The following is a 16,244-nucleotide window of genomic DNA, read 5'->3' as shown; positions in this document are numbered from 1 at the left end:
CACTGATTATGTGTTAAGCCTCAATGGGAGTTTATGCAGTTTCTTATTAGGATACTTAAATCAATCCTGCAGGTCTTTTTATGAATCCCTTGACTTTCCCACGTGCCCAGATGAGCTATCCAGGTGTGGCTGCCGTGCTTAACCCCACCACCAGGGCTATGGAACCCCCCCACTCAGCTGTAGAACCCAGTCGACACTGAAAAGATTAAGTAATTCTCCCTAATTGTATCATGCAGCGCTCTTGTTCATTGTTTCGGCTAAATGCCACATTATGAAAACATTGCATCAGGACCGAGGAGGAGCCTGTTGCCAAGCAACTGGTGAAAAGACATTGTGACCATGAAGCACATAAAAACGTGTGTGACGTGATACAAGTCTGATTCGTGTTGCTTTTTCTAAACTTTAGGAGGAAAACGTTAATTCTTAAACACTAACTGCATTTATATTTGCATCTTTGATATGTGTCTATGATGTGGCGTAGTTACTAACTTTTCTATAGAGATTAAAATTCATATTTAACAGCTCACCAATTTGTGTAATAAAGTGAACCATGACAAAATCTTCCAAATTGTACGCTCTTCTCCAAACTGGCTTCATATTGAATATCAACAGAACAAAACGTATACTTTTCAACTAAAACAACAAAATGCAGTTGTAAACAACCATAAAAGAGAAACTTCATTTTTACCAACATAACTTGTTGTAGAGATTAACATGAACTAAATCTACACTTGTTGTAGAGATGAACATGAACTAAACCTACACTTGTTGTAGAGATTAACATGAACTAAATCTACACTTGTTGTACAGATTAACATGAACTAAACCTCAGTGAGTGTCTTCAGGCGCTAAAGCAGTCCACCAGCTTCTTGGTGTTCCAGGGTCCGGCGTTGATGCTAAGGAAGTGTTGCTTGACCAGCTCTTTGACTGTCTGGTAGACTGACGCTTCTGCCTGTGCCACAGAAAACGACAACATGATCGATTTTACTTAAGCAGACAGTTAAAGAAAAAAAAAGAAAAAATTGAAAAAACTTTCACCTTGACACTGTGGTAGGTGGGAAGATCCAGCAAGTAGCCATGTCCACCCAGCGGGGCCACTCGCCGGAAGTAACTGTAGAGCGCTCGCTTGCACAGCCTGCTGGAGAAGCCGGGCCCGCTCACAGATGGGGAACTGCAAGGTGATAACACAAAAAATTAGTGAGGTGTATGTCAAGAGTTTCAGTTTGCCATAGTTCTAGCAAACTTGAACCACGGAAATTTTGTAACTTTGACATACTAATTGTTGCTTAATGTGAACTCGGTGCCACAAATACTGCAAAATGTATGCAAACTATAATTTCCTATGCGAAAACAATACCCTAGTTTGGTTTTGTGACTCTGTAGTTTTGATAATTTGAGTTCTGAAAATCGTGTCTCATAAGTCGCAGACTAATGCAACTAACACTTTTGGAGCGCCGTCTGAAAAAGACAGGTTGTCTTACAATTAGGAGGCAAACCATCAAGAGGCTTGTCCTCTTGTCAGTCAGAGCCTTTAGTCTGTCACTCACACACATACAGCGGAACCTCGATTTACGAACCCCTCATTTATACTAACTTTAAAATGTTTTAAACATATAGCATAAAAATATGCTTTGTTTTACGAATCTAGTCTCAGTGTACAAACGCTTCATCCATGAGCGGGCTAATAAGTCTATGTCAGCAAAGCAGTGCAGTCCTTAGCAACTGTGCCAATTGCTACTTGGTATGCTATTTAGTGTTTTTCTAAAAACATTTTTACAGCATTTTTTCTCGTTTTGACGGCTCAATATGTGTCCAAAGAAGATGTGTGGTTTGAAACATTCAGGAAGTATCTACAGCGTTGTTGACAGTTGACACTGCCTCCTCCCTACCCCTTTCTTCAGCTGAACACGAAGATTAACCAACAAGGTAATGTTGTTTTATTCTTTTTAAATTTCTAATCATTGTAGCGACCTGGCTGTCACTGTTAAAGAGTTTTATGATTTCAAACTGATTGCAAAACAAGGCTAGTGACAGTGTGTGTGTTTGTAGCAGCTGCATAGGAAGAGGTACAGTTCAGTTAGTAGCAGCTGCATAGGAAGAGGTACAGTTCAGTTAGCAGAAGTTGTTTTGACTTTGTTATTAAATAGAAAGTTGATCCATCGCCCCCTTGTTATGTTTGTTGGATGATATACAGTATTGTATGGTGCTTTATATCGTGTTCAAAGTGTACAAACTTGTACTAAAATTGACTTTTGCTAAAGCTGAAACCCATTATTCATGTTTACATTGTTTCTTATGGAGGAATTTGCTTCAATAAACAAAGTTTTTCTATTTTCGAACCCTGTTCAGTAACCAATTAAGTTCGTAAAATGTAGGTCTCACTGTACTTCACAATTTACTGTGGCAAGTAGATTTGTGCGAAGGCATTTGACAGAAACGACAAAGCTACCTGTCGTCGATGAAGCCTTTGCTGCTGTCCACCACCTCAATGTCTTTGTCTCCGAGGCACCAGTTGACGCTGAGGACGTCAGGCTGCTGCGATGCCTCTGCTGCCTCCTCCTCGTCCCAGTGCAGAAAGACAATGTCCTGTTTCTTGTAGGTCGAAGGCAAGATGTCCTCCCAGCCTTCGCCCAGATTGTCGTTAGTGATGTCGGCCAATTGGTCGTTGAACATTTTCTGACCTCCTGCATGATGTTAACGTGTACACTTTGAGCTCCAGTATATTTGAGCGGAATATCTTTGCCGTGTTTTGTTACCAAGCACCATGCTGGTGATGTAGATCGGCTGGATGAAGTGACTCAGTAGAGCGCCTTGTACCCCTACGAAGGTCCACACGCACAACTTGTCAGTGCCTGACATGGAACAGACTTTGGCACCCCAGTAGCTCGGGTCAAGGTAGAAGGCCGGAACCAGCCGGCTCTTGGCGTGATACTGTAGCTTCAGAGGGTTCCAAACGTTGTGGGCCGAGCCCCTAAGGATGCCATTCATTGAAATATAAATGTGGTGAATAGTGTCTGTACAAACAGGGGCAAACAAAACCAACCCCAAGTAGAAGTTTTTAGCGGCTCCTTCAGGGCACTGATTGGTGTAAAGGTGCAGGCTGGTTTTCGCTTTAAGCTGAAGCTGTGGTCCATCTGTGCTGCTCTCGAATATGCAGCACTCTTTGGTCTGAGGGTCGGCTTCAAAGAAGAGCAAAAGTTGCTTGTGGAGGAACCTAAATACAAAGAAAATGTCAGCACTCTGAAACACAAACAAAGTAAGAATAGGGTTGGCCTTTGTTTGAATTAGGACGATTACAGTTTCTTGTTTCGAGTCCGGTTCCAATTCTTTAGCGAGGCAGGGTCAAAAAGGTACAATACATTTCTCACAAGGCTGATTTTAAACAGCATATAAATATCAATCCTTTGAAGTTGAATATATACTGAACAAAAATATAAACGCAACACTTGTTTTTGCTCCCATTTTTCATGAGTTGAACTCAAAGATCTAAAATGTTTACTATATACACAAAATACCTGTTCCTCTCAAATATTGTTCATAAATCTGTGTTATCGAGCACTTATTTGCCAAAATAATCCACCCCACCTCACAGATGTGGCATATCAAGGTGCTGGTTAAACAGCATGATTATTGCACAGGTGTGTCTTAGGCTGCACACAATAAAAGGCACGCAGTGCAACACATCTCCTTCGCATTGAGTTGATCAGGTTGTTGATTGTGGCCTACGGAATGTTGGTGCACTCTTCAATGGCTGTGCGAAGTTGCTGGATATTGGCAGGAACTGGAACACACTGTCGTATACGCTGATCCACAGCATCCCAAACATGCTCAATGGGTGACATGAACTAGGATGTTTTCAGCTTCCAGGAATTGTGTAGAGATCCTTGCAACATGGGGCTGTGCATTGTCATGCTGCAACATGAGGTAATGGTCTTGGGGGAATGGCAAAACAACGGGCCTCAGGATCTCGTCACGATATTTCTGTGCATTAAAAATGCCATCAATAAAATGCACTTGCGTTCGTTGTCCATAACATACGCCTGCCCATACCATAGCCCCACCCCCACCATGGGCCACTTAAATCACAATGTTTACATCAGTAAACCGCTCTCCCACACACGCTGTCTGTCATCTGCCCTGAACAGTGAAAACCGGGATTCATCCGTGAAGAGAACACCTCTCCAACATGCCAGACACCATCGAATGTGAGCATTTGCCCACTCAAGTCGGTCACGACGACAAGGTTGAGACCTCAATGAGGATGACGAGCATGCAAATGAGCTTCCTTGAGATGGTTTCTCACAGTTTGTGCAGAAATTCTTTGATTATGCAAACCAATTGTTGCAGCAGCTGTCTGGGTGGCTGATCTCAGACAATCATGGAGGTGCACCTGCTGGATGTCGAGGACCTGCGCTGGTGTGGTTATACCTGGTCTGCGGTTGTGAGGCCGATTGGAAGTATTGCCAAATTCCCTGAAACGCCTTTGGAGACGGTTTATGGTAGAGAAATGGACATTTAATTCATGGGCAACAGCTGATGACAACTGCATGCTCCCTCAAAACCTGCAACATCTGTGGCATTGTGCTGTGTGATAAAACTGCACATTTCAGAGTGGCCTTTTATTGTGGGCAGCCTAAGGCAGACCTGTGCCATAATCATCTTGATATGCCACACCTGTAAGGTGGGATGGATTATCTTGGTAAAGAAGAAATGCTCACTAACACAGCTCTAGACATATTTGTAAGGGTGTAACGGTACGTGTATTTGTATTGAACCGTTTCGGTACGGGGGTTTCGGTTTGGTCCGGAGGTGTACCGAACGAGTTTCCACACGGACATATTAAGTAGTGCACCGCACGTTGTGTAAACAATGCACATCGAGGCACAACACACGGCATGCTAGCAGCAACCGGGCTACGACAACATGTAAAAGTTAGAGCTGGAAGACCCTTCTGCCTCGTTAAGATCTCCCGTTTGGGAATAATTCGGCTTTGCGGTGCGATAAAACAATGGAGGACGAGAGGCGGACAAAGCAAAAGCGGTTTGCCGACATTGTTCAGCAGCGGTAGAGTATGCTTCTGGCAACACGTCAAATATGCTAACCCATTTTGAACATCGCGTCAACGAAGACAGAGACGAAGCCTCTCCTCGGCGAGTCAGGCAGGGCTAAAGCAATAACAAATGTTTTTATAGCAGCAGATTTAAGACCATATTGCATTAAAAACTAGATTTTGACCCACTTCTTTGGTGGAAGAACAATGAGCCCATATATCCTCTTACTGCCAAGTTAGCCAGGCACTACCTCGCCATACCTGCTACCTCTGTGCCATTGTAACTGCAAGCAGGTCTGCTCTTTCTGCAGAAAATGTGGATAAACTGATTTTTCTGGCAAAAAACATGAAGATTGAGTGAAAGTCACCATGGTTAAAGGCTGGGGGTGGAAAAGAAAAGTTAATCTGAGGCTGAGTTGACTTGAAACTGTTTAATGTTGCACTTTTTGTATGTAGAAGAAACGTTTTGTCATTTGATTTAATCCGAGCAACAACATGAGGCAGTTTAATGTTGATTAACGTGGACCCCGACTTAAACAAGTTGAAAAACTTATTCGGGTGTTACCATTTAGTGGCCAATTGTATAGAATATGTACTGTACTGTGCAATCTACTAATACAAGTCTCAATCAATCAATCAATCAATCAAAAAAAGCATTTTATATGTAGAAAGGTTTTGTTAAGAAACCATTCTGAGCCTTATCTTATTTAGTTTTTATTTGATATATGTTGACCACATTAACCCTGGCAATCGACCCTGTGTGTATATGTATGTTATTATTATCCTTATCATTCATGACTGCCTGCTGTTGCACTGATCAGCCTAGTGGTGGCTCACATCCATCACACACAGAGCTATTTCTATTTTTGGGCAGAATTATTATAGTGTTCCTAATGTTAAAAGGATAAAGCCATTGTTTACAAATTTGGTAAATAAATAACCAAAAAATTTATATTTTGTTGTTTTCTTACTGTACCGAAAATGAACCGAACCGTGACCTCTAAACCGAGGTACGTACCAAACCGAAATTTTTGTGTACCGTTACACCCTTACATATTTGTGAACAAAATTTGAGAGGAATATGTCTTTTGTGTAATTAGTAAAAGTTTTAGATCTTTGAGTTCAACTCACAAAAAATGGTAAGTGTTGCGTTTATATTTTTGTTCAGTGTAAATGTTATGAATTTTCATTCCACAGGAGTACACGTTCAAAAATTGTTCACTTTATTTTTGAAAACCTCAAAAAAAGATCTACATTCAACCTGTTTATGTGTTAGAGATAGGGGTGTTCTAATTAATAGTTTTGTTGGCTGCCGATCACATGTATCAACTGTAAATGTAAAATGTATTTATGGTGAGTTGTATTGACAGCTCAACAATTCCAATACAATATATAAACTAGTTCCTTTTTTAATTTTTATACATACAATTATTGCAAAACAACATCAATAGTACACAATAGCTAAACAAAAAAAACTATTACTAATTGAAATCCTTTGGTTTTTACCCTCAAAGTCCTCCCGTGTTTAGGGAATTATTCTCAGTTTGTAAACATTGAAAAAAAAAAAAAAAAAAGATTGCGAAAACAAAAATAGTGATCAAATCACTCAAGTATCAATCATATAGTGATACTACCTTTAGTATCAACACTATCGATTTATGGATCAATCCGTCAAATGCAGCTGAGATTTCCTTACATGTATGCCTGGCAAAGGCTGCTACACAGCAACAGAGCAGCCCAACAGTTGTTATATTATCCTCTCTCACTATAATCAACTTGTTAAGTTCCTGCTAAAAGGTGCTTACTTTCTACCGTAACGTGCTTCCGTCTACACTTCTTAAACTTTATTAAGCACTTATTTCTTCTGTTGTTTCAAGCTAGTTTAGCGGCTAGCTTGGCTATCAGCTTCTTGCTCCTGCTTGTACTTCCTCTGTGTCGAACATATTTAGCCTCGACCTCCAGAGATAATACTACTTGTAATAAATGTACTTTATTTGCTGCAATGGATAATTATTAGGGGAGCGGCTCTACATGGTATATGGAGATAAACAGTACGGTAAGCTGCTTTGTGGCAGCTATTTCTTCCGGCTGGTGGACTGAGCATTGAAAACAAGAATTTAAATTTAAAATAGTGGACGGTTCTGGGAGAATCGGAACGTAGGCCAGGGCAATATATCGATTTTATCTATATATAGAGTTTTTTGTTGCAGACGTTATAAAAAAAAAAAAAAATACAAAATTATAATTTTTGCCCCTCTTGCTCTGGCATACTTTTTTCCCCCAGTAGTTTGCGCCGTTCCCCTTACTTCCTTAGCAGAGATTCACACATCCAGCAAAACCTGGCTAATTCTAACGCTAACAAGAACGAGACATTTGTTTCAAAGAAAAGTGTTGTCAGTACTTGTTTTGAATGATCATTTGTATTGGGGGGAGGGGGGGGGGGGGAAGAGAACCTAAATCAAATTTAGGGCCATATCGCTCAGGTCTATCGGAACGTAAGAACCGGGTCCCAACCATGCCAAACCCTCAGTATGAAGACCATGTTGTGTACCTATGGAGTGCCCGCTTAGCAATGACGATGGAGTGACAGTCGTGTAGCATTGTGCCGTTGAAGCAAAGCCAATTAGTGCAGCTGAAGCAGCCGGCTCCGAGCGCCACCACTTGGTACTGATCACATACACGGCCAGCTGTGTCTGACACCTCTGTAGGATAGAAGCACAGGAAATAAATATCAGGAAACGAGCCCTACAGGATAGAATGTCAAGTTAAATATGGATTTGGACCAGGAGGTAATCGATGGATTTATACAGTGGTGCGCCAAGGGCTAATATGCCACAAAAGTCAAAAAATAGCACTTTCATTAAATTTCCACGAGTGTGTTTTGCATTTTCTTTAACTTTTTTGGGAACCTGAATGAATGAAAAAGTGCAATAGTAACCATAGAACCATAAATTAAACTTCCTGCGACATCGTAAAAGGTGCGCATGCTCAGTCCATCACAAGCCAATAAGTGACAGTGAGTGTTGTTACTACAACACCAAACAACATCAGGTGTTTTCAAAAGGTGAGCAGTTTTTATCTTTATTCGAGCTTTATTGAACTACTTTTTACACTTGTACTGTATCACATGAAATTTATTAATTCACCTTACTTTATTTTTGTGTTTTATGTTTATTTTATGATGGGACCTTGGAAATTCTGTATAACATATTGCTACTAAAAACATGTATCGCTTAAATACTGTTTTATTCACACATTGAGACAACAGAAAGTGACCATAGTGAGATAGTGGACTCACCTCTTACGATTACAAACGCTGCCATGTGGCTCTTACAGCCGTAAAAATTAGGACACATCTTCAGGAGGCTGTCAAACTTGTCACTGCAAATGGCTGCCATGTGCTTTTTGTGGTACTCTGTGGACCAAAGTAAAAAGACAGGATACAGTGTAATGAACACTTACTGGCTACAATATCAGGTCCACACTACAGATAGACCGATATGTTTTTTTTCAGGACCGATACTGATTATTAGTTTTTTAAACATGAATAGTATACATCAGTAAACAGCTGGACAAGGCATTAAGTTGTTTTTTTATACATTATTTTTTAGGAAACGTCGGACCAGCAGAGACGTACTGTTTTATGCCGCACTAATGATGTGGTTAATTTAGCACCAAACATTATCACATGGTTTCACAAACACCTTTATTACGTACGTCTCAGAGGAGCATCAACATTTGCATTTCAAAATATGGGAAATCTCCTGGGAAGATTTGTAAAAATATGTGCTTTTTCTACATCACAATAACTCGGCATATATTAAATTTTATAGCAGTTAATAGATTTAATACATTGTAAGGTTTCTCGTGAAGCACCCTGAAATATTTTTTGGTTAAAGTTTATTTCAACAATGTATACAGTTTTAATATGACACATCACATTATTTTATTTCTCTATTTACATGTCCGAAAAGCAGTAGGAGGAAGCCAAGCTAATTTAATCCTACCCCTTTTCCATTGCTTAGCAATTACTTACACATATATCCCTTCCTGTTCTCAATTTGTGACACAATTTACCTCAATGATTTCTCAATATGGTTGATATGAAATACAGTATATGATTTGTAAATATGGCAAACAGTTAAATACAAACAATTCTGGGCTCCTTTATGTAATAGGTGAGACATTTTCCAAGCTAGCAGACATAATTTTTGTTATGAATGTTACATAAAGTGTGAGCTCGACCTGGGCGATATGGCCTAAAAATAGAATCTCCGTTTTTATTTAAAAAAAAAAAAAAGATTTACAATTTTTTTCCCTACTTTTTAAAGAAACCAGTGAATACAAATGACAGAGATAATTCAATACAAGTTTTGCTTTTATTTGATCAAAAACTAGCAGTTTGAAATGACACTGCATACACTGTTTCTTACTCTTAGCAACATTTTAGTTGTATAATGTAATTTTTCAATCAGATATAAATTGTACTTTTTATGCAATAATTATCAAATAACTAAATTAAGTGCGTCCTCTGGGAGGCAATACTTGCTTGAATAAAATACTTTTGTAAACAAAAATGTAGCATTGTGTACATTGCATACAAATAAATAAAAATCTCGAACATTGAGATTAATAATGTGAAAACTTAAACTTTTGTCTTGAATAAAATAATTCTGTAAATAAAAATTTAGTATTGGACATTAAAAGCAAATAAACTCTAATAAATCAATAAAAGGTACCAATAATCATTAAACAGTAATACCAATCAATCAGAAGCAAACATATCTTTTGTTTTGAATAAAATACTACTGTAAATAAAAATGTACACTGTATGCAAATAAATAAGCAAGTAAAACATTGAGATAACCCTTTAGTTTTAATAGGTGGATAAACGCAGGCTTTTCCCTGAAGTATCCTGGGCTCCTTTTTAGTGTGTACTGATATCAAAGACAATGTACACTTCATTGCACATGTAATATATCACTATCCGGTTTGGATGTGCAGAGCGACTATTTTAGTGATCGCTCTGTACATTGTTCTCCTTTCTCATCATGCATGGTACCTTGTGTAAATGATTCCACCACAGTAAGCTGCTTCTTAGGTGGAGTCTGTTGTTGTTGTTGTTGCTGTGGCCTCGTAAAGAGTTGCATTTCTCCCACTCGGCTCGATGCTGTTTTAGATATGTTTGTTGTGCTGCTGCCTTTTTTTAACGAAACTTTGCAGCGTGCAGGCACTTGTTCCACTCTTGTTGCCGCAAATCTAACGCAGACACTTTTCTTTTCTTTGGAACAAATGTCTCGCTCTCGTTAGCATTATCCATGTTTTGCTAGACTTGTGGAGTTCTGCTTAGGAAGTAAGGGGGCGGGTGAGAGCATGAGCTGAGCTCATGGGGGCAAACGAATATGCCGTAGCAAGAGGAGAAAAAGATAAGATTTTTTAATTTTTTAATTCGTCTGACACAAAAAACACAAATTTATCGATAAAATCGATATATAGCCCAGGCCTACTGTGAGCTGTTGCCTTCTTTTCTTTCTTAAATCTCCTATTTGTTAATTTACACAAAAGGTAGACTTTTGGCAGAGATACATTTTCTGTCATCTTCATTTCCATCGATCTCTATCACGTTGGTATTTGATTGAATCACGGAACATAAAAACTTGCCGCGCTCTTAAATGTGCCCACGCTGCGAGTGTTGCGAATGGAGGCTTGACCTGCGACTCGCTGCAGTAGCGAAAACACACACAACGGGAGGGAAACTCCAGGAAAGAAGGACAAAATCTGGAATTCCCAGCAAAAAAATTACTATTTTTGACAAGTTCATGTAAGCATAGGAGACATGCTGTCGCCGATCAACACTACAAGGAGATAAGGGGGAGGGGATTGTTCTGTTGTATTTGTGGGGGGAAGAAAAAGGCTGATACTGATTTATATATCAGCGCCGATAATCGGTCGATCCCAAGTACAGACCTACTATTTGTCATGTTTTAAACAGAACCTGAATCTGGCACAGGGGAAGATGAAGATTCCAGTGCTGTGGGTCTTTCAGTGGAATTTTTGACAACATTATCAGAACAGGCTGTAAACAAAGAGTGAGATCATTAAAAAGGCAATGATCAAATACAGTAGGCCGACCTAAAGTGAAAATTGTACCTTCACTTTCTACACCAATCCCAGTTTCCTCGGTCTTCTCCAAAATGAGCTTTCCATTTGACAACACGTACTCAGAGAGTGACATGTCAGTCACACAGAAGAAAGGGTCTTTGTCTTCTTCCTTAAGAAGCATACCAGAAGTTAGTAATCATATCATCATTAAGGCTCTAATTCAAGGTCTGCTTCTTCACACTCCCTTATGGACATGTTCAATTGTAAACTATAAACCAGATGTGTTCCAATGTACCACTGTATGCATGTTTAAATTAATAAACTAAACAACAGTACTTCCCCTATCCTTCATAAAATATATCAGGAAATTGCAGGAGCATACATTAACTTGTTTTTATCAATATTGATTTTCTCTGAAACCGAACCAGCTCTATTTATTTACCTCATCTTCCAATGAGAATGTACCAGGTTCAAGCACATCTGCATGGTTTGGTGTGGACGTCATCTTTCTTGCTGGTTTGCAAGTCTCTTCACTCACATCGTCATCATGACTATAAGGCAGACAGATTTTGGGTAACAAAACATAGAACATAATTTTGTACGTGTAATATTTAATGGAAGTCAGAGCTATAGCAAAAATATGTCTGAGGAGACAATTACGGCAGCAGAATGTAGGTACAAGGTACAATGGCCGCTGACCTACTCATCTCCATTGCAGCGGCGACTCGTGACTGCTAAAATTAAAGTGGTTAGCGATGTGTGTAAATTTTTTTGTACGTATACAGGAATTATTAAAGCACCACAACGTTAATTAATTGAAAACGGTATATTACTGCCTTTGAAAAATATGTGTACTCTTTCTCATCCGCATGCTGCCATGCGGCGGTAACGTACAGAGACGAGGAGCATGTTGAGTGTGTCTGCGCGCACCCTCACAGAGCGCACAAGCAGAAACAGGGAGGAGAATAAAAATGGCAAAGAAAGACAATTCTACAAGTTAATAAATAGGGTGCGTGAAGCGCAATATGGAGGTATTAGGGCTTCAAAACTCTGCGTGAAGATGACGCTTACAACACGGAAGCGCCACGCTGAAAGCGCTGCTTTAAAACATGCCTCACCAAAAGTGGCATGATTTAAGTATTACCACCTTTGCTTCAAACTTAGCTAAACAATGAAATAACAAGGAGTCAGATCGTCAAGTATTACAGTACTTAGCTCCCCTGGTGTGCCCATACAGATACGAGACGTGCACACAGCTGTTTGGCTTAATGCCAAATATTAGTGGAGTTAAAACCACCCACGTGGCGCAAACTAATGCAAGTGAAATGACTGAAATTTTGTAACAAATTGTTACAATTTGTGTTGTATCATTAACAATGTGTGATTTACCTGCTACATGTCTTATCAATGTAGTTTTAGCCATAGTATTGTTTTTAGTATTTACTAATGATTGTATTTTTCTTAAAGCACAGACCAAGCGTGGCAACAAAAAATCGTAAGACATTTAATATAATGTCAGTAAAACTTTATGTTATATTCTAACTTAATCTTACATTATGACAGGCTATATGTAATATACACTTTTAATCTTCTAAAATTGTTATTTAAGTGCAATAGGAACCACATGTTTAACATATCGTAAGATTTTTTGTTAAAATGGAGCCAAAAATGAAATTCATTTTGAAAAGTATCAAAATACATTTTGGTACCGGTACCAAAATATTGGTATCGGGACAACCATAGTGTAGGGATTATTTTTGGACTAATTGAAGAGCACAGAGGTTGATGACGGAGTTCACATTTGTCAGAAGCACCTCGACTTAGACATTTCCGGATCTCATTACGAAAAGTGCAAAAAATCAAGACACAATATTTTACGTACACATGTGCACTCATACATATAAACACAATGCCATCACAAGGCCTTTTTCAACCCTTAAGAAAAAACAGAGAACATCCCTAAACTGTGCTAACACTGTCACTAACACTGGGGTAAGACTGGGCAATATAAACTTTGGAAAAACTCATATCCCGATATTGTTTGGCTGAATATTGATATACCATACATACCAGCAGTGGTGTGCCGTCAGGGTTAGCAAGGCCTTCTGTGTTGGCCTAACATTACCAGAAATTGTGATCATAATTAAAGATAAAAGTATTTTTTTATTTACTTTCCCTAAATACCTAAAATTATTCTTATTCTCTTCGTGTCATATTATGCTCCTTCCAGTGCTGTTGTTTTTAGGTTATATAGTTTTTATCCAATCAGAATTCAGCTAGCTTATGTTGCCGTGCTGTACCAAATCTGCCAGGGGCCTTCAGAATCAACAATGCGGGCGTCCGTGCACTGTAAGTGAACGGACACAAACATTTGACAGACAGTTGCGATAGCCAATCAGATCACGAGTTGTTGTCAGTAAGGCCTGCCAGCTGGCCTAAGGCAGATATGTAGTGATGTTATGAACTAGGTAACATAAGAACTCCATTACCCAGCATGCCACAGTAGTGACGGGCATGCGCAGTAGCCCCGTTCAGGTTGTTGAATGTAGATATGCCGGCAGCTGGATGTTTTTTGATGAGCACGCTGTGGAGTAAACTTTAAGAACTCAGCCAACACGCCCCATCTGCATATTTTATGATTAGACAAGACAACACATATATTTGCAAGGCCATTTTCAAGAAGGATATTTAAAGAGAAACTACATCTTGTGAGACGATGTCGGCCAACCCCCGAAGCTAGCTCAGCTGTCCCGGCGATGAAATGTGAGTTCAGATATTTTATTTCTTTAATTTTTCATGTTTAATATGTTTTTTGCAATTTTAATTTTGACAGAACCACATAAGATATGTTTTAATTGCTGATGGGGGTTTATTGATTTTTAAATGCGCCAGTAAATAACCCGTTTTGTACAATGCCCAGTGGTGCGTGAATGTGTTTCTCCAGCAATGGTCATGTGGTGACATCAATTATGGTATATTGAGAGGTAATCATTGAAGTCGGACATCACTGAAGGCCTAAGTGGGAAACGCACGGCTCGCCACTGCAAACCAGAGTTTCCCCTTAATGTAACTGAATGTGGTGCACCGCCACGTCAAAGTTATAGCTGCCACAACCTGAAAATATATTTTTTTTATGTGACCCCGAGCCCAGGACCTTCTTGAGGCACATGCACTAACCCCTGTTCCACCGTGCTGCCCGATATGATTCAACCAACAGTGTTTTTCAATCTTTTTTGAGCCAAGTCACATTTTTTGCGTTGAAAAAAATCTGAAGGCACACCACCAGCAGAAATCATTAAAAAACGAAGCTTAGTTGACAGTAAAAAGTCATTGTCGTAATTGTTGGATAAGACTTTAAACCATAACCAAGCATGCATCAATATGGTAAATGGTAAAATGGTAAACGGGTTGCACTTGTATAGCGCTTTTCTACCTTTTTAAGGAACTCAAAGCGCTTCGACACTATTTCCACATTCACACACACACATTCACACACTGATGTATATAGCTCTTGTCTCAAAGTAGGTGTACTGTCATGACCTGTCACATCACATCGTGACTTATTTTGAGTTTTTTGCTGTTTTCCTGTGTGTCGTGTTTTAGTTCTTGTCTTGCGCTCCTATTTGGGTGGCTTTTTCTCTTTTTTTGGTATTTTCCTGTAGCAGTTTCATGTCTTCCTTTGAGCAATATTTCCCGCATCTACTTTGTTTTAGCAATCAAGAATATATCAGTTGTTTTTATCCTTCTTTGTGGGGACATTGTTGATTGCCATGTCATGTTCGGATGTACATTGTGGACGCCGTCTTTGCTCCACAGTAAGTCTTTGCTGTCGTCCAGCATTCTGTTTTTGTTTACTTTGTAGCCAGTTCAGTTTTAGTTTAGTTCTGCATAGCCTCCTCTAAGCTTCAATGCCTTTTTTAGGGGCATTCACCTTTTGTTTATTTTTGGTTTAAGCATTAGACACCTTTTTACCTGCACACTGCCTCCCGCTGTTTCCGACATCTACAAAGCAAATAGCTACCGGCTGCCACCTACTGATATGGAAGAGTATTACACGGTTACTCTGCCGAGCTCGAGACAGCACGGACACTCAACAACAACACATAATTTGCAGACTATAATTACTGGTTTGCAAAAAATATTTTTAACCCAAATAAGTGAAATTATATAATCTCCTACGGCACACCAGACTGTATCTCACGGCACAGTGGTTGAAAAACCACTACCGGTATGTTAAATTTTAACATATTTATTAACATAATCAACTAATCCATTTGTTTTTTTATATATTTCATGCATTTATGACACATAGTAAGGGAACTATGAGCTTTTATAGTTCATTTTCCAAAATATAGGATAATTTAAGACAAAAAAGCCATTCATTCTTAACTTCAACAAGTCGTAGCTCCCAATAGTAGGCCTATCGCGATGTTCGAGTACCAGGGGAAAGTTATTTCGAAGGGCTTTGCAATGGTGTCAATATTGCTTTGAGATATTTTGCATTTTGATGTTTTTGTCACGTAACGACAGAATGTTAAACTAACAAACCTTAAAGTGTCCTCCGTCCAGTGGACTAGTTGAGGGCATTTTCGGTTCCATCGTTGGCCGCTCAGAAAGCTAGCAGCACTTCCGCTTGGACTCCGTACTTCTTGACTCATCTTGAATCAACTATTATTGCAAAAGTAAACACCGTTTTTGTCTTCTCGATTTGGCCAAACTGTGTTCAATTCCGCTGTTGCTCGTAAACCAACCAATGACAAAAAAAGGGACAAAAGAATAAGACATACTCTAATTGGCATAGTATTTAACAAGTGATAGCCACTGACCAATAAGGGAGCGCCTTACTCTTCGTATACACCAACGAGCAAATTGCTCTCTGATTGGCGTAGAGTTTCTGTAGACCAATCAAGAGGCGCCTTACTAAAAACAAAGAAATTAGTTTGCAGCGTAAATTGTTTGTATTGTTAGGTTTATCGTTAGTTTCCTCGAGTTTACACAATGCTGTGGCCGGTAAGTGTTCACTTAGTCTTATTTTTCTACAATTAATGTGTATTACTGTGTTTGTTGTAGCTTGTGATGTAGAACTGAAACT

At 39.2% G+C, this 16,244-nt stretch overlaps 2 protein-coding genes across 2 annotated transcripts in view; one reads left to right on the top strand and one right to left on the bottom strand.

The window, feature by feature from the left end:
* Window positions 1-753, top strand: part of LOC133650966 (adhesion G-protein coupled receptor G4) — a 32,281-nt gene extending 31,528 nt beyond the window's left edge. Inside the window, exon 31 of the mRNA XM_062048787.1 lies at window positions 73-753. Coding sequence (XP_061904771.1) covers window positions 73-200 — 128 coding nt within the window. The 3' untranslated portion in view covers window positions 201-753. The remainder of the gene's footprint in view (window positions 1-72) is intronic.
* adad2 (adenosine deaminase domain containing 2) lies at window positions 657-15,990 on the bottom strand. Its single transcript, XM_062048792.1, has 11 exons — window positions 15,701-15,990; window positions 11,595-11,703; window positions 11,201-11,321; window positions 11,046-11,126; window positions 8,349-8,465; window positions 7,602-7,752; window positions 3,044-3,214; window positions 2,757-2,971; window positions 2,450-2,684; window positions 1,039-1,171; window positions 657-952 (listed from the first exon to the last, which is right to left on the bottom strand). The coding sequence occupies exons 1-11, from the start codon at window positions 15,808-15,810 to the stop codon at window positions 842-844; spliced, it is 1,554 nt and encodes a 517-aa protein (XP_061904776.1). The 5' UTR covers window positions 15,811-15,990; the 3' UTR covers window positions 657-841.
* Between the last annotated feature and the right edge of the window lie 254 nt (window positions 15,991-16,244).

The sequence above is a fragment of the Entelurus aequoreus genome, linkage group LG05 (genome assembly GCF_033978785.1).
Source record: "Entelurus aequoreus isolate RoL-2023_Sb linkage group LG05, RoL_Eaeq_v1.1, whole genome shotgun sequence".
NCBI lineage: Eukaryota > Metazoa > Chordata > Actinopteri > Syngnathiformes > Syngnathidae > Entelurus > Entelurus aequoreus.
The sequence above is the reverse complement of the archived record's forward strand: the minus strand, read 5'-3'. Positions and strand labels throughout refer to the sequence as shown.